This window comes from Cupressus sempervirens, chromosome 6 (genome assembly GCF_028749045.1).
Source record: "Cupressus sempervirens isolate cs-2001-9-10 chromosome 6, ASM2874904v1, whole genome shotgun sequence".
Taxonomy (NCBI): domain Eukaryota; kingdom Viridiplantae; phylum Streptophyta; class Pinopsida; order Cupressales; family Cupressaceae; genus Cupressus; species Cupressus sempervirens.
The window spans coordinates 28,428,483-28,448,424 of NC_143123.1; the positions used below are offsets into that span (position 1 = coordinate 28,428,483).

A 19,942-nucleotide genomic window follows, 5' to 3' on the forward strand; every position below is an offset into this window, starting at 1 on the left:
GCTCCTTGTCTAATTAAAAAAAACTATGATTAGTACATAATTATGAAGAGTGTGAATTGGCAAATATGTCATCTTTTTTAAATGTTTGAATAAAACTTGAAATCATCTTCAACCCTGTTCCAAGGGAGAACATATCCTATACTATTTAATGTTCTATGATTAAATGTATTATTGAACAGACATCCAAAAAAGAACGGGCAGTCTTAAAACTAGGGAATAGGTGCAACTTATGGGCAAACATCAAGAGTCTTGTCAATCCACTCAGATTTCACACACTAATGTCCTCGTATATTCTAACTAGGCCAGCTGCTCAACTCCATTAATAATGTCAATGAAGCTATATATATTTTTATTTAAGCAAAAAAATCAGTTTCTTCAGCAAGGTACAAAATTTACAGAATATGCTTACTAAATTCTGTAAACCAAAATGCTATGTCATCTATGGAAAACAATAATAATTGATTAAACTCAAACCAGCCACACTTATTACCCCTAACCACAAAACCCGAGGGATTGTTCCGAGCAAATTGATACCTTCAGGTGAATAATAATATCACAAGGACTACGACACGACATATTATTATGTTATGCAACCTGTACATATAATATCTACAGGTAGAAATAATATCTACAACAAGAGCACTCGTAGTTTAAAGTGCACCTAGGATAAGCACTGTTGATTAAAAGAGAGATCAAAATTGATCATCACCTATTGTGATACAATTTGAAGCCTTGGTGAATAGAAGCAGTCCAAACCTTATTTCTATCATGAACGGCTTCTTCAAATGTATTATGCAAAAATATAATGAAACCAATTTAACATCGCCCCGAAGCACGGTCATTCAAAGACAGAGTCTGGTTATATACTGCCTGAAAGGTTTGCATGCAGACACCAGAAAAACCAAGCATTGCTTGGAATACACCTGGAAGGCCCGTTTGTATATTATTTAAGGTCATTGCCCTTGTGATTTGAATAGATTTTGAATAATCTAACCTTTCATGTTCCAGCCTCCTCCTAAATGCATCAATTTCATCTCTTTTTTCTTTCAATGGATCAATTGTCTCCATTTCAAATCCGGAATCTGATATCAGGTCTCTCTTAGCAGGTAGAGAATATGAACTATAGTACTTCTGTTCTATATTACGCAGGGCAGTAATTTTCTTGTCTAGCTCCTTGGACAGGTTTTCTGTTTTCTTCTTTTGTTTTTGTTCATCTTCTTGCTTTGTCACTATAGCATGAACAACTGAACCAAAGCTTTTAATGGCCTCAGAGGCAACCTTGTCTGGTAATTTTGCAAGTATTTGCTGCCATTCCTCACAGAGAGCATAAATCGGTGGACGGTTTCCTTGTTCTCTCTCTACTTCATTGCCAAGCTGAAGGAGACTGAGCCGGATCCATCCGTGGAGAGCACGGATATATTCTCTTTGACTCTTAATCAAGCTACAGAAGCTGCTGTGCCAATGCGTAACTTCTGTTTCCAATTGATGTGTTGCTTGCCGGTGATTGTCACTTGTGGGCTCTCTGCTTTCTTTCATCTCCAGATTCTTAACCTGTTGCACAATTAGGCTTTGATATTGATGGCATTCATTCATTGATCTCCACATATCCATTAGCCTGCACGTAAAAAGATGTTAAAGAGACTGTACAAACAAAGTTATTATCTTTTATAGTCAGCATCAACAAGAAAGTTCGCAATGAATACGAAATATGCATTCTCGATAAACTAATATATTTTCCTATGATTTCTCTCTGGAATACATTACCATCAATTTCTCTGAAGCATCTAACAGAACATTGGTGTTCAGAGGAAAAAATAATTGTGGTGAGAAGATTAAGTTTCATTGCTCTACATTTTCAGTGGAGCTCTATTGAGATGTCTTACTCCTGCTATGTTTATTAGATGGAAAGTGAATAACTGATTCTTATAAGAAGAATTAAGGTTATGCATGTCACTGATGCTATATTTATCAGATGATACGTGATATTATAAAGAATTTATATGAATATTAAGCAATCTATGGATGCTAAAATTGATGGACTGTTTCTACTTCTGAGAGCATTTATTCTTTGTTTTTTAGGGGATTTGTTATGCAGTTGTCTGGATTTATATACAGGCACTAAAATGTTTTCTGTGACCTGTGAAAGCTCATACAATATCAGAGATATCAATTATCTTTGCATGCTCCCTGCATAAGGACTGTTTACTTCAGCTGCAATAAGGAGTAAATGTGAGCAGAATTTTTTATCAGAAGATTTAAGGGTGGACTAGATATGGTCAATGGGGTAGTACTAATTCTAATTGCTGGTTATATCAAAAACCGTAAATTCAAGATATGATTATTGAGGACACACCGAATTGGAATGATACTTTAGAGCTGTTAATTGCCTGCAGTCCCAGAGTAGACTGTTTAAACTTTTGTCCCCATGTAGATTAATTATTGCTGGGATAAATGAATATTGTAGCTGTTGGACTGATGAGCGTTGTATTGTTTGGATAAGTTTTCATGTGTGGCTTCTACTGTCCTGGATCACCACATTGGCTTTGTCATATATGAAGTGAACAATACTTTAGATATAGACAATCAACAGTACAACAAGACACAAACACATAGTCTGTGGCAATCAATAGAGCAACATCTTGAATGTTCTCAAGTCCTGTTTTTTGCTGGAATTGTGTTTTTGAGAAAAACAACTACCTCTATGTGGAAAAATTTGCAGCAGAAGGCAGCTGTTGTTGTTACAAAGGATCTCTGAATGCACACGCTTCTGCCCCATTTACCTTCTCACCATGGTAATGTGTTACATTTGCATTGTATTCTGCTCCCATCACAGCCAGTTTTGTGGATTTATTCCTCGTATATATGTGATTGATTTTAACATATATTTTTGCACGAGGCATGCAATCAAGCAATTAATGCTATTACAAAAGAGGGTTTATCCTACACAAATTTGGTATTTGAGTCACAAGAAGTCCACTAGTGTTTGAGGTCTTTTGCTTTTAAATGTTGCTTTTGTGGAAAAGTTTGTCTTTCATTCTAAATAATGGCTGACATACAAGCTTTAGTTTTGCTAGAATGAAAAATTATAAACTACAGTTTGTGGAGCCACAATATTCTCACCATTGTGGTGTATTGTGACCATCAAATTGTGCTGGTCAAAGGACCAAGGCCTGATGATCATGCAGATTTTGAAAGGGGACATAAAGAAGCTTTAATGCTTCAAAATTTCTCTGTTGCAGATAAATTATTATTTACTATTAAAAGCCTGAAATATCGATTGAAATGTCAATTGACCAATGATATTTGGGAGATCTAAACAAGTACAAGACTCTACAATCTGGAACAGCATTATATCTAAGAAGCTCTTGTTCATTACAAATTGGAAGGTGTATGTCTGAATATATGTTGCAGTTAAAGGATCTTAACAATCAGTTGCCAGCTGTTCAGAAAACAGTGGAAGAAGATAAGATTAATTTTGGGCTTGTAAAGCCTACTGTCAATCTATGGATCATTACAAGAGAATTGCAAAAGGGATCACAGCAAATAAATATTGCTCACAAGAGGTATCACAAGATTTTCCAGTTGTATTTCAATTCAAGTGATTCCAAATATTGTGTCCTGTAGAAAGTGGTATGTGAATTTTGTTTAAGATAATAGTAGGAAACAAGTCTGTTTCACTGGTTGATGGATAGATTCACCATGTTAAATGAAATGGTGATTTTCATGTCATATGGAACAGTGCTGTGAACTAGACTTCCAAGCATAGTTGACATGTTCCTGACATGAACAGAAATCTCTTATGTGTTTGGAAGTAACAAAAAGAAATTATCATCCTTTAGTAAACTTTCACAGCAACCAATGTCTGATCACAAATTTTCATTGTAAAAATATGATTCCAGTTGTTGATGAGAAGAATTATACAAACTTCTTAATCCGAATCAGCAAACCACATGCACTAGCTGTGGAGGAGATCTGAACTCAATTATTCAGTGATTAGATACATGATGTTAAACAGGAAAACAAAGACAACAAACATTTGAAACTAATAAAGCATGGTGTGCCAATGGAGTCTTGAAATCTAACAAATGCTAATCTGTGTGGTCCAATCAAGTAACTGTCCTTGGAGTGATGCATATTATTCTGGTACTAGTCTACTAGATGATGATTCCAGGAAAATGTGGATCTACAAGCCAGAATACTTAATTACCATTTGTCGCATTCAAAACTTCGGTCGAGAAAACTGGTGAAATAAACAAATGCTTCCAGTCAGAGTATTTAATAAGCTCATCCAGTAAACATTTCACAAAATCTATAAAAATGTAAGTATACACAAACAGTATCCTACTCCCTACACTCCAGAGGAATATGAAGTTGTAGAAAAGAGGAATAGGGAGTTTGAGGAAATGGTGAGGTGCAGATGAACAACTGAAATGTGTGGTATTGGTACTGGGTAGATGTAGCCTATGAATACTGTGATCTAAATTCTTAACCAATGTTTGTCTAAAGCATTGTAGGATATCATGCATGAGAGAGCATAACAAGAGACCATCAGTAAGTGATTTTTGTGTCTTGGTTGTGCTGCTTTCGCATTAATTCTCAAAGAAAATAGAAGCAAATTAGATCCAAAAAGAAAGATGTGTTTGTGGGCAATCATGAGAAATCAAAAGCATTCAAATTACAAAATGTCTCCGAAGTCATGATTATCATTAGTAAAGGCATGATTGATGTAAATCTACTGAAAGTATGGCGAAGGAAAATGCTTCAGATAATCCAGAGACAGGTGGATATATAGTTTCTCTATTATTTATTGATATGCAATATGTTTACCGTATAGGGTAAACGGTTTATTAATACATTCAGACAGTAGACAAGAACATGTAACATAGAAGTATTCCTTTTATTATTCTCATGTATGCAGAAGATACAACAATATTCAATATGATTGATTACAATGATGATGATGATGATTACAAAGTCCATTCCAGACGATGTACATATTCCTTTCCGAAGGGTTGACTCAATCATCACGCGCCCATTCGGATACTATTCTACTCGTCGGCTACAACATAGATTTTACCAACAACATCATCCCCCCCAAAAGAAAAATTGTCTTCAGACAACAATTACAAAATATCTGAGACAAATTAACAAAATAGAATACACTAACTGTGACTAACTATAACAGGATAGATCTTTTTTCGTCACATCACATTGACATTTCTCCCGTGCCTGCACCAAACTAATTTCCAAAACACGTTGCATCTATAGCCTCTGTTAACACAATACTGTCTCCTTAGCCAAGCTGACCTTGATAGCCACCTGTGCCGCCTTTTCTGCTTCCAACTCCTAGGTATGTTGAGCCAAGTGTCACTCTACTGTCTCCAACTGGATGATCAACTCCTCTCAAGTTCTCTTTGCATCCACCAAGACAACCTCAGATCCAACACCTACTCTGATTGCCTCAAAACATATCAACCCTCTTGAAAGGCTTTCTCTGGTGCTCTCTCCACCTCTACGCCTACAACAGCTCCAAGTCTCATCAACTGGTCACACTTCCCACGACTGATAACTAAACTGACTAGGGGTCTAGGAGGCATCACCCCCAACAAGGTCGAGGGGCAGCGCCCTCGCGGGATCCTGGGGGAAAGCCCCAAGCGCCCCCCCTTGTCGCGATATAGGGCGGGGTCGAGGGGCAGCACCCCACCACCAAGATCAAATTAGCGCCCTCAAACGCACCCAAAACTCCATGGAACACACCTTTTTTGTGATTTTCTTCCAATCCAATACTCTTTCTGCTAACCACTTATGTTTTATTACCTTTTTATGTCTTTCCCTTCCCTTCGGTATCATACGTTACTCATTCTGAACTATTTTGATTTGTCGTCATTTTTTTTTATTTTTATTTTTTTGAACCTCCTGCTTCCTAAAGAGTACAACTCCTTCCTCTTGAATGCTCTGGTGTGGCCTCTGAAGGGTAACTTTATTACTGTACCTCTGTCCTTCTTTGATCCATTTTATTATATCACCACTTAACCCCGTACAATATTGTTTCGAAATCCCTCTCCTGCCTTGGTGTTCGTATGGTTCCTGTTCCACTGTCAAGTACGGCCCTTACTTCCTACGACTCCTATCTGGCTGATATAGCTCATCCTTCACCAACTGTACTTACTTGTCTATATAGTTGTACTTTCACATCTTACTACCTCTATGCCTCTAGGTCGTATATTGTTTTAGGAAGCTGTACAGTTTCCAATTTCCTCTTTATGAAGACCATACGAACTTCACTTGTTATCATTGGCCGTACAGACTTCACCTATTATCAATGCCTTACATATTGGCCGTACCGTATCAGTTCTGTCTGTTGGCAACCACAATTCCTTTTGCCATACGATTTGAGCTCATTATGTACTCCTCTGTCTGGCTGTATGGTGTTACTTGATGTTTGTACAGTGCTCCTCTTTGGCCGTATGGTACTTCTCATGTCCGTACGGTAGGCATCTACTTGGTCATACAGTGGTAGCTCCTTGTCCATACAATGCCTCCAATCCGTATGGTATTTTTCCCTTGCCCTATGCTTGCTATATGATGCACCTCCACATCTCTTCCTGCAAATTTCCAGCCATATGGTGCACCTCCAAGTCTCTTCCTGCAACTTTCCAGCTATACAATGTATTCTTCTCTTCTCTGCATGGGTCATATCTCTCTCCAGATTTTGGTACAATCTTTCCTGAACATGCAAATTGTCATACGGTCGTCATTTCCTTAAGGCCATACGGTGCATTAACTTGTGTTCTCCTTGAGTTTGCACGATCCAATCCACTAGCTGGTTATTACTCATATGGTGATACATATTCCCCTATTGAGCCATACAGTGTGTCATATACAATATCTTCTCTTGTGTGGCCATACGGTGGATCACTTGTGATTTCTTGCCATCTTTTGCCTAGCTATACGACGTCCTTCCTAGGTCGTACAGTGTTTTGTTTTTCTTTACTACCTTCCTTTCTTGCTTACGCTCCTGATAAGCCATACGACCCTGTTTTATGGCAAACGTACTCCCTTCCACTCTCCTCCACACGTGCCTATACGGCCAAAACTCCTTTTGACGCTTGTCTATACGGTGTACTTGCTTTGCTTTCCTAAAAGGCCGTACTATTTTAAATGCAGCTGTTTTTAATAGTGGATTCTAGTTATCTCCCACTAGTATGTTCCTTGGTTCAGTATCATCTCCCAAATTCATGGTTTGTTCTGTGGCCTCTTTGTATTTTATTGGCTTTTCCTCACTGAATACAAGTGCAGGTGTTTCATCCAATTGTGCCTTCCCTTTCTTTACTTCCCTAAATTCTTTTGGAAATCCGTCTTTGTTTTGTTCTTCCTCTATCGTTAGTATGTTGCAGCTTTGGAAGAGTTCATAATCCTCCATCTGCCAATGAAATAGTTCGTTCACCAAATCTAGATCATTGTCCTTTGATCCACCTTCCAATCGTAGGACTCCTTCCTCATCCAGTTCCATTTGCTTCTTCCCTTCGTCCTCTCCTTTTGAATCAGACGATCCAACTTCTCCCACCATTTGAGTGTAAATCAATAATGAATCTCCGTCCTCTACTCTCCATTGATAGTGTATTCTTCTTCCAGTCGTGTTTAACTTTTGTTTGTACGAGCCATCCTCTTCCCAGAATGGCATCATATCCCCTTCTTTTTAGTGGTATGACTACAAAGCCGAGCAAGAACCGCTATGTTCCAATAGTTACCGGTTGTGCCATCGGGATCCCAAGAGGCTTAATGCCATCTTGGTCTGCATTCAACAATTGGAACGTGGGTGACCACAACGTTGGTTGTCCCAACTTCTTCTAGGTATCTGCTGGTAGGACATTTACCCCTGAACCTTCATCCACAATTGTGTTTGAGAAGATCGTTCCGAATATACCCATTTCTACGACCGCCAGATGCCTTCCTAATGTGAGAGCTAACAGCATTGGGTTTGTTGCACATGTTCCGCTTTCCTTCTCCTTCCTTGTTTCTTCTGGTAGTTTAGCAACGAGAGCCATGTTTGTGAGTGTCGTTCGTAGTTGGGGCATTGTGAGGATCAGATCATTTAATTTTACTAGCACTTCAATTTGTAATACCCGCCTTATGATGTTCTGTTCTGCACAGTTCCTCATTGAGGTACCCACAGTGTCCCTCTTCTCCATTTGTGATTTCTCTGACTGCATCCCTTTCTCAATTTCTACCCGTGCTTCTTCCAGTCTCTTCTTTTCTTCCGTCGGGTTTAACTGCAGCTTTGTCTGTTTACGCGTGATTGCTAGGACTTCTTCGTCTGTTTCTACTTCAATGCTGATCAGATTCACTCTTGATTTCGAGCACTTGGCATCTTCATGGTCTCCAAGACCACACCACCTGCATAACAACTTCGGTGCATTCACCGTTGTACAGTTCTGTGCAAAGTGGCCCCATAAGTTGCATGCCTGACACTCAACCATCGGCCGGCCGTTTGCATCATATTGAATCCGACTACGGCCTCCATTATTATTGTTATTATCATTGTTATTGGTGTTGTTGTTCTATCCCCTTCTGTTATTTCTGTACCCACCCGAGGTGGCACCATCATTGTTTGTGTTTCCATTTCCTCTCAATGTGGATGCTTCCTATGTCAGGAGCACTTGTTGATGCCATCTTGTTTTCATATTGAACGGACATTCCTTTGCAGAATGTTCCGTAATTTGGCAAATGTCACAGAACTGATTCTTTGGACAAGATCTCTTAGTGTGACCTTTCGTCTTGCATTCTATGCACCATAGTTCATTTTCTTTAGTCTAGCTATTTCCTTTCTACATAATCTTAAATTCTTTCATCATCCTGATCATATCCTTCTGGAGAGCATGAACCTTCTTACTGCCCTTTTCATCACCACTGCTATCTTCAGAAGAGGATTCATCCGAGTCGGATGATCTGCTTTTTTTCTTCTTCTTTGTTTTCTATTCACTTTCTAAGTCCAGTGCTCGATTGTATGCTTCAGTGTACGACGATGGCGATACAATCTTCATTTTCCTTCTTAACTCCAGGCACAGTCCTTTTATGAACCATCTCTTTTTCAACCTGTCTGCTAGCTTACTTTCCATCTTATTTTCTAATTCTTTTAACTTTCTAGCATATACACGAACTGTTTCATTTTTCCCTTGTTTCATACTGTAGAATGTTGCTACTATCTCATTGTCGTCTCGTAGCAGTTGTAACTTTGTAATAAATTCCTTCTTTATGTTTTCCCATGTCGTTAGCTTTGCCAGATCGGTGTCAGAAAACCAATCAATTGCTACACCTCGTAAGGTGGCTGGAAATTGCCTTGCCCATTCGTTGGGGTCGCTTTCTCCATTCGCTGTCCAAATCATTTTGCAAGTTTTGCAGTGTTTGATTGGGTCAGCCGTGCCATCCCCGTCAAACTTTGGTAACTTTTCCTTTGGACTGGCCATCGGTACCCTTTCTTTCTTTTGTTGTACATTGTTGTCTATACCGTTGTTGTTTTGTACTTCCGTACTGCTCTAAACACCAGGGTTACAGACACCTACGTTCTCAAGTGGCGTGAAGGCTTCCTCAAGGACTTGGTTGTTTTGATTAAACTGTATTTGCTCGTCAGGTGTATCAGGGACGAAGAGTTCACCCCACGCTCAAGTTCCTTCGACACTCCAAGCCGCGTTGGTCCTTTCCCTTCCGTCTGGATTCCCTCTGGGCATATACCAATTTGCCAATTCTTTCTTTGTTCCTTCGATCACCCTTCGCCTTTCTCAGGCTTCTTCTATCAACCTTTCCAACTTGGCGACTGCACTTCGTTCATCCATGCTCCCGTGGTACTGTGGTCACCTCCTGTGCCACCATTGCCGTACCCTTCGACGAGTTGTTGGAGTCTGTCCCTCCGATTGCTTTGTTGTGTGCGATTTAATACTTCTCATGCCACCCTTATGTCATCATCTTCTGGATTCTCATTTCTATCTTTATTCAATGTGTTTGGCATTCATAGCACCCTGTCCTTATACGCAACGGTGCCAAATGTTTGCCGTATAGGGTAAACGGTTTATTAATACATTCAAACAGTAGACAAGAACATGTAACCAAGAAGTATTCCTTTTATTATTCTCATGTATGTAGAAGATACTACAATATTCGATATGATTGATTACAATGATGATGATGAACCCTTTGGCAAGTTGTTGGAGTTTGTGCCTCTGGTCGCTTTGTTGTGTATGGTTTAATACTTCCCGTGCCACCCTTATGCCGTCATCTTCTAGATTCTTATTTCTATCTTTATTCAATGTGTTCGGCATTCATAGCACCCGGTCCTTATAGGCAACAATGCCAAATGTTTACCGTACAAGGTAAACGGTTTATTAATACATTCAGACAGTAGACAAGAACATGTAACACAGAAGTATTCCTTCTATTATTCTCATGTATGCAGAAGATACTACAATATTCGATATGATTGATTACAATGATGATGATGATGATTACAAAGTCCATTTTGGAAGATGTACATATACCTTCCCGAAGGGGTGACTCAACCATCACACGCCCATTTAGATACTATTCTACCCTTCGGCTACAATATAGATTTTACCGACAACACAATAAAAATTAATTAATATTCCCCTCAAGCAGACTGGGTCTCAGCTCTTGAGGAAGTAGAAAATGTCAAACAAAGATGAAGGGTAAGAATTTATACAATGTGATGAGATCCTAGAAAGAAGGGCAGCAACAACTCATTGATCACTTTGTCCAACTCATTGATCACTTTGTCCAAAAAGAGCAACGTGAGGAAACCAAATAACCAAATTATGCCACTACATCTTTGGGTGGCTATATAAAAGAATCGGAACATACCTATAAAATCAATCAATATTTGCACAAAAAGGTCATGTCATAGGAAGTGGACATGAAAACCAACAAGAGGACTTGGACACTCTCGATTCTAAATATGGGACTTAAAGTATTGAATTTCGAGTATGCATCTCCTTCACGAGTCAAAATTTAAAATCAAGGATGGAAGTAAACACACTCCAAATAGTCTTTGTAAAGAACTGCAAATCAAGTTGGGGAAGCTTACAATCCCCTCATGTGACGTATTCAACAAACCCTCAGCCCGAGCTTGGATCCAGAAGTTCAGTTATTATTTTTATTGAGCCTTAATTACAAGAAGTAAGCAATCAAATTTGCAATCCTTCAAATAGAAGAAGTTGCACATGAGTGTTAGTACCACAACGTATTCAATCAAGGAATTTCATAAGATGATGACAAATAGGTTTGAGACACAAGGCCCCAATGAACACTTTTAGAGTGTTAGTGCAGAAATGGCTCCAAAGCTCAATGGATGCATATGTGACTGATTTCCATAGTGTAATAGTGATGGAACCTAATGTTTCAGAATTGCATTTGACTTTCCTCGTGAAGGGGTTGAATGCATCCCTTAGAAGCTCTTGAACCAAATAGCAATTGGCCATTAAAAGAGCCCTGACATCAGAAACCACTATACCAAGTGGATTCTTCAAAGGGTCTGCCACTCAAGTTGTGAACCTAGGAACTTACAACAACAAGAAGGCACTCGATACAGATTGCTTTTCCAAAACTTGGAAGTGACACTTTCATTACCTATGGGTCATTAAGGGATAGGACAAATCTCCAAGAATTAGTAAGGTGGCATAGCTCACATTGACATGTGGAGGAAGCAGTTAAGCTTTAGCTACAAGAAGTATTGAAGGGTAGGTCCATTGGATTGAGGTGATCATAATGATGAGATGGAGTCATGCATAGAGGCACGAGTGTGGATGAAGATGAGGTATCACCAATAGGCATATGCGGTAACAAGGCCTTCAGTTCTTTGAGGAAGGAAACCAGTTTGCACCAAAGTACCACTATTTTCAATCTGAGCGTTGAACTGGAGGGCAACACATAACGATACTCATTAATGGGGAAGAAAATGATAATCTCACCAATTTTGGGGTGGTATTCCAGTTTAAGTTGAAAGCTTCAGAGTTTTCAAGGTTTTAAGTTGCAGTGGCAAATGGTTACTCATTGGCATGTAAGTAGGTCATTCATCAACTACACATGACATTAGATGGGTATGCTACAACCCATGAGTAATGTAAGTGATACCAGAGCTTATGGTTAAAAAAATGGTTCTGCTTCTTCTAAATCACTTCATGTGCAAGGGCATTGATGGAAAGTCAAGAAGTGTTTGGTCATGTTCATGTGCTGAAATCAAATTTCTGAAGGAGAAACCGGGATTCAGAAAATATTGAGGCTCATGGACTTGCCTTGAGGTAGATATGTGAATCTTTTTAAGATTTGGACTCTGGAGGCATGGGGTACTTTTTCTCAAACATTAAACCCATAAAGGCAAAGTTGTTAATAAGAATTCCAACAGGAATCAGGATATCCAAAGGATGATCAAGGAACCAATAATGATGTGAACAAGATAGGTTCTCATGGTGGTGACACCGAGGGTGGTTACAAAGGAAAGTAGGGCATGAAGGGATGCTACTAGTGGCAAGTAAACTAAGGATACTTGTACACTCGACATTACCAACGAGAGAACATTGGTCAAGAACAATCCGGGCATTCTGCTAAGTGTCTGTGAATAGATAGCCATGATGAGTATGTTGCCAATGCATTGGAGGAGTTCTATATGAGGAATAGCACTATGTTGCAATAGACTAAAACATTTACTCCTTGGTAAAATGGTAAACAAAGCAAAAGAAACAATTGGAATTATGTTGAGATAGCATGATGTATGCTATAAGACAAAGCTACACAAGATACACTTTTGATACAAGACCATAAGAGATGTCACGTCACATGAACTGCAGCATGGTAGGAACCCTACCATTACTTGTTAAGGTGTTTATTAGTGTGGCATTGGCTCATATTCTGAATGAGAGTCCTAAGAATTAAATGTGGGAACTTGCAGACCATTCCAAATGATTGAAGATTTACAATTTATAGAACTCAACAAAAAGATTAGGTGATCATTTTGAGAAATGGTGTGTTCAATGATACAATAATATTTGAAAGGCCTGAGAGTCACAAAACCATTTCACAATTTTTTTTCCATTCAGTGTGGATACAGTACTCAAGATGGATGAGCAAACTCCTCCTGTTGTGACTGTGGAGTAGATTGCTTAAGATGATGAGGCTGTAAATGTGGAAATAGGTAGAGTCATGTGGTGTGGTTCGGTTCAGCTTTAGGTTATCCTCGCCAAAGACTCTAGTATGTGATATTCTTATTGAATACATTTGAAATGACAAACTAAGGCTTACATTTACTTTCCAAACAAACAAGCATTCCACATAGAGGGAACTCCCATCTCCCAACCTGTATGCATTTGATCTGTTGAAGCAGTTTAATGTCCATAAGTGCAAACCATAAGCTACCCAGTGGTTATGAGTCAAATTTTAATGACCAAATGTAAAACAACACAATTGCTGCTACATCATGTAGGGAGCTTGATGGAAACCCATCATGGTTAATTCAAGCCAGGTTGTATCTTTGAATCTTTCCTTTGCAACTGGGATAGCGTATAGATATATGTACTCGTGACAAATATACAGGGTGTTCAGTGCAAACTTCAATTTGGGAAAAAAATATTGACTCTTGGCAACCTACTTTGCACTGTGTGTTCAATTTGGATTCTGGTCCTGTTGCATGATCTTGAAAGTAATACGAGTATTGCAATATCCATTAATATATGTAGACAGATAGATATATGAGAGGGTGGGGGAGGCAAGAGAGAGCAAACGCCCTGGTGATGTTGGTACTAGGATGGGGTTCTCACCTGTCTACATACATCATATTTAAGTTTTGAACATGTTACCTTCGCAAAATAAGCTAATTTAAAAATATTAATTTAGTTTATAATTTATAGCCACTAAAACTTGCCAGTTGGTGTATGTCAACAAATATTGCAATATTCATAAAGATGACCAACCACTGCAACTATACCAATACTTCAACAGTCATGCAAATCTTATTATCCCTATGCATCTCTGAAAGCAAAGGCATTTACTGTCTCTGAGTTTTAGTTGTCTCATCCGGAACATCCGAAATTCTGTCTAATGCTGTCCATCTCAATGCACCCAATAAAGGAGATGCAAATTCTATCTAAAATTCTCCAGACCAATACAAACAAAAAGATAAAAATCAGGCATCCTATGGTGTTTTTCCAAGACAAAGTTTTTATTGAACATTTAGATAGCAAAACTCTTGCTTGAGTACTCTTGATTGTTTCCTTTCTTAAGGATTCACATGGTATTATGAGGCATCACTATCATATTAGTCTAATATTTCTCAATCACCAAATGTGCATTTTGTAAGGGACTTGATCCAAGAGTTATAATGTAAAAAGCAACATTATTATAAATTGATCAACCCACTTAATTTAAAAAAGGCTTTGGACATTTTACCCTTTCGATAATTCTGCAAGTTGCGGGTACAATTCACTTTCTCTCAATTTTATAATGGCTGTTGAGGTCGTATTCATTGCCTGGTTTGCAACCATTATCAAAGACTGCAGTCTCTTGATGGATGCTTTGGTCTTATCTATCTTAATCACATTTTCTCCTTTGATTTCCTGACTCTGCAGTGCTGCCAATTTCTTCTCCTGCTCTATCTTTCTAGCTTCTCCACTCTGCAGATAAAATCAGCATAAATCAATTCACAAGCAAACTATAGTACTAATATGGGAAAACTTGTAGCTCAAATGCTCAATTATAAATCTGATTTCCAATTTAAAAAACATATAAAAGCAAGCAAATCAGTCTTGCAAGGATTAAATAATTTCCAAATTCCTTCTTTTTGAATGCCTCACTATTGCAACAAAAACATTCAAGGAAGACATCACAGAAACACCATGAACAAGTTCATAAATATTCTTGCACATTCCTGGAACCGTCTTTCATATCTAATAGTTCACTTACAGACATGAGAATATATAAGTTAAGAAATACTACACTGGACATCTGTGAGCAGAAATTACCCTGACTTCCTGATAAAGCTTCTTCTCCCATGCAAGAAGCCTCTCCAATGTGGAGCAATGGCTCCCATGTGTTCCAGATGTATCAAAGATACTAGGTTCCAGAGTATATCTGATAGCGAGAGGTGGCTTTGAAGCCCATGTCCAAGGCAGAGAATTAAATACATTGGAGGAGTGATAGAGGTTCTCTGCAACATGAATGACAAAAAATATTTGAGATTTTATTGTATAAAATCACTGAAGGAGAAAAACTAAGAACTTCAAATGGCATTGACCAAAAAATGGCATTGACCAAAACATGACAATGCCACTTACCCACTAAAGCCTACGCAAACTTCCAATGGCACAGCTCTAAACCAAATGAAATTGCATTGCAATAAGATTGAATACTTCCTGACCCCACAAAACCCACATTCGCTTCAAATGGGTATTTAAAGATTTTTTACCAACACAAGCACTTACAAAACTAATTCAAGAACACATAAACTTCAAATGGCATCTATAAACCAAAAACCATGGAGAATTCTGCTTCACCATTAAACGCACATGGCAAAACTTACAAACAATTGCACAGGCTTTTCAACTGGTATGAGATTAAAGTTTAAATCCATTACAAGAGCTCACTTGCAATAGGAAAGAATAGCCCCTCCATAAAGAGAAAATAATGGCAAAGGAAAAATTCATGGCTCTGTATACTATGTAAGGCACAAACTAGAAAAACCACTCCAGAACTTAACAAAAGCACCCAGTAAGCACAATTGAGAACATAGAGCTTTACTTTACCAAACACCCCTACACACATCAAGTAGACTGCAATTAACTCTCAACAAAAGGACACTGTAGTAGGATTGTATAGCCTTAGTAAAAGAAAATGTGGAACAAACCCAAAAAGCAGTGCTTTGTGAGTTTTCTTTAACACACTCCACAAACTACCGGGCAAATCTACTTACAAAAACACCCACGAGGCAAAAGAGATAAAACGCAGTCAAATGGCATGACTCAAAACCCAACACACAGATTCGCTAAACCAAGAAGAATACTGCATGTGGGAATAATTCAAATCTTAAGGCGTTTAAACACACAAATTAAAAAACGTAGTATATAAAAAACGAAAAAAAAGGAGGCTAGGGCTCATACTCTTGGTCTCAAATTCGTTGTGAGCCCTACGAGTCTCGAGAAGCTTTGAAACCTCCTTCCCAGCATCAGAGGCCTTGATAAAATAGTCTTCCAGATCCTTGACGATATCTCCAAAATCCTTGTGCTTTTTAGCAACTACCATCGGCATTTCAATGTCCTTTGTGTACCAGCTGGTAACCGAAGAGACATCATCTTGATAATCCAATCCAGTAGATTTCCCTGCCGCTGGTGCTGCTCTGCTGGCACTCTCCAAATGTGATTCATCCTCGTCCTCCTCATATTCACTAGAGTCATCATCTTCCATTTCTGCAGTTCTATCCTCGGACATCTGATCAGCCTCTTGTTTTGGTTTTTTATATTCATGGCGGTGGATCTGAGGAGATGAGGAAGTATAGAAGGGCTCCCATGCATTCCATAGGGAAGAGCCGTGGCAGGAGGAAGGGGTGTTAGCCCACATGTCATCTGAGTTCCGATCTCCAGTATGGATCGGTGGAGGTGGGGGAGGAGGCTTAGGTGAGCCATACTCAGAAGAAGATATAACGTGGGGAAATTGCCTGGATGACATACGAGAGCTCACTACACTGGGGCTAGCAGAAGGACTGCTCTCTAATGGTGGCGGCGGTGGAGGTGGTTGAAATTTCATATGGCGCTTGGACTGAGAGCGAGATACCACTGATGGAGTTGTCGGTGTTACATTTTCCTCAATCACATGATTGTCATTTCCCAAGTTCATTACCATGGATTCTCCCTCTGCAAATTGCCTAAGAGCATTTCCAGTGTGTCTTAACGCTCTGAGGTAGGCACTGTGAGCAGCTGCAAATTGGTGCCTTGAATTCACAGCCTGCTTCATTAATCTCCGCCTCTCCTTGCATCTTGACACAATTTCTTCATTATCCACCTTGGACGACACACAACCCCCCATCTTCACACTACACCAAAACCCACCTACTCACTTCATTCAAAATTTGAAATCTCGCAAGACAAATCAATCCCAATCCAATCCAATGTAATCCATAACGTCATGATATTGCCACCATTGATCCTAATACTGATGTGCCATCCGCAAACAAGCATACCCACATCTTATAACCCCAAAATGATACAGTTAGTGAAAATACAACCACAACGTTGCATCTCCACACTAACCACAAAACCTAATTAAATTTCAAACATGCATAGTAAGCCAAACAATCATAACAATGCCACCATTGTTGCTCTTCCTCCTCTACGAATAATCTAAAAATGCAACCACTTCTTGTATCTTCAAAATGGTATTCACACTCCCATCTTCACCTCCAAAACCCACGCCTCCTCACTACTTTTAACAAATTACAGCATCGCAGAGCAAATCAATCTCAACCATCATAATGCTGCCGCCATCATTTCTGTACTTCCTAGACCAGCCAAAACAACCTCACCCACTTCTTTATCAACTGAATTTCATAGTCATTGAATATACCTCCATAAACACACTCAAACTATTCCCTTTGCTCTATTCACAATTTCCATTCTTGCAGACTAAAAATCAATCCCAATTTATTCCCGTACATCATGTTGTCCGTCATTTATCCTCACTCCAGTACTAATCACCAACAACCACACCCACAACAATGCCGATATGATCATTTAATTCATCTCCGCATCACACCCATGAAAACTACAATGTATAGGAATCCAATCCCTCATTGTACTGCTCCCATTGCTCCATTTTCCTGCACTAGTCACCAGCACCCACAGCCACATAATATATCGACATCATTGCATGCTCATTCCATACGACTCCAGGCTGTAAAAGGAGTACTTTTTTAACTTTAAACTCCATTAGCTGATACAGTAACAAACGATCTACAGAAACCTACAATTACACCAACTGGAACTATTCAACAAACCTACATTCATACACATTCATTTTTTTCACATTCACACATTTTCTCTGCTACCTTCCCTTCCATCCATCAAACATGTTTGTGCTGCTGGAAGTTGAAGCATATCCTTTCTGTACCGACGTGGTCTGACCCACAAATATATCAGAATAATTATTAAAATCCCGAAGCATGCAACTGTAATGTCTATACGGCTTGTTTTCTGTCTTTACCTGAGTTTATACACGCTTGAAGTACGTATATACACGTTTAAAAAAATCTACGCACAATCAAAGTTCAATATTGAGATTATTGGGGACAAAGGTGTTCCTCTGGTTAAGCACCTTAAAAATTGTGTTTTTCTTCTTCTTTTTTAATATTGAAGGTGAAAAAAACATTTTATATACCGATGCGAAATTAAAAATGAAATTTGTACTCGCTATAACTAACTTTTTAGAATCTCAAGAGCCTTCGTTAGAATGAACATCATACATGTTCTTGAAGATTTATGAATTAAGAAAATTTGGTTTATAAAATATTTTAATAAAAAGTTGTGTCTTTGTTTATAGTTTCCTGTATTCTTTAAAAAAATTGGTAGTATTGTTAAAATATGAATTTGTATAACATAAGGAAAAAGACGTAGAAGTCACTTTGGGTAACTTTGCACATCTATACTGCTAGACTGTAAGTTGGATTTTTGTCATTTTTTTCAATGTACCTTTGTAGGTGAGTGAAGAGCTTAAAGCTAAGGTTTCAGCTTTGGGTATTCATGAATCTCTCTATAGGGATCATGGAGTTCAAATGGTCAAAAAGTATCATTTCATAATGCTCGCCCAATACCCCACTATGTTCATGTACCAATAGTTGTTCACTCAAAAAACATTAGTACTTGTAGTTAAATGTGATATTGCTATCATGATTTATTTGTTAACATTATCAGATTTCCACAATCCATTTAGAATGAGAGCAATGTTTCTGGATTAGATTGTGTCAGTTTTTTTAGCATCTATGTTTTGGATCACACTACGTGATCCATCATCAAGATTTATTTGGTAAAATCTTGATAGCAATATCACAATTTGACTTGCTATGGAAAATATCTCCTACTTATCTTGTAGTTAAATGTTCCAGTACTCTTTATGAATGTCCCAATAGTGGTGCACAAATTGGTCAATCACCAACCAAAAAGCTTAAAGAGCTAAAAATGATCGACTATTAGTATGTGTGATCATCCCTGGTTCGATATTAAGTCTATTCCCCCAATATATTTATACTATTTTTAAAAAATTATATTTTTATAGTATTGTAGATACAAATTATGAAAAAATTTACACTAATGGAAAACTCTATTGACATATAAATTTTAATTTTCTAACATGTTGTTTCAAAGAATAATTGTGAATTATTAGAAAAACATATATTGAAATAGCATACATCAAAAAAAAATCTTTCAAAACGATGAAAAAAAACCCTTGGCTTCATTGATTCCTATGTCGACAATGGGGGTTGCTCGAATGTGTAGTTGTTGTTGCGAGTGGATCTATTGGGGCGAGCCTCTATCTACAAGTTTTAAGGATCTAGTGTCTCCTCTTTCTACGGAGGGGAGTGTTTCTCCTCCAGTTGTTGGGTCTAAGGTGCTTCAATCAGGGGGGACTCTCATCATATTTTTGTTATCTCTTTATGTTGTTGATGAAGCAATTTTAAGAGAAGTTGTGGCATGAAAAGAGGTTGTGGTGGGGGGTTTGGGGGTTTTGAATGGGCTCTCTTATGCCCAATATGTAAAAGGTCGGGGTTTGAGGGCTAACAGCAAGCTTGTCTCTAAACCCTTCCTGACCTGTAAATCTATTACAATTGATTTGGAGGAAGATACAGTTTGAAAGATTGAGCAAAGACCTACGAACTTTGAGGAGGATGGTGTTATTTGTC

General features: G+C 38.4%; 1 protein-coding gene across 1 annotated transcript; it reads right to left on the reverse strand.

Moving 5' to 3' along the window:
* Window positions 1-440: 440 nt before the first annotated feature.
* LOC149550928 (bZIP domain class transcription factor (DUF630 and DUF632)) lies at window positions 441-18,192 on the reverse strand. Its single transcript, XM_089786506.1, has 4 exons — window positions 16,155-18,192; window positions 15,021-15,205; window positions 14,449-14,672; window positions 441-1,615 (listed from the first exon to the last, which is right to left on the reverse strand). The coding sequence occupies exons 1-4, from the start codon at window positions 17,074-17,076 to the stop codon at window positions 817-819; spliced, it is 2,130 nt and encodes a 709-aa protein (XP_089642632.1). The 5' UTR covers window positions 17,077-18,192; the 3' UTR covers window positions 441-816.
* Between the last annotated feature and the right edge of the window lie 1,750 nt (window positions 18,193-19,942).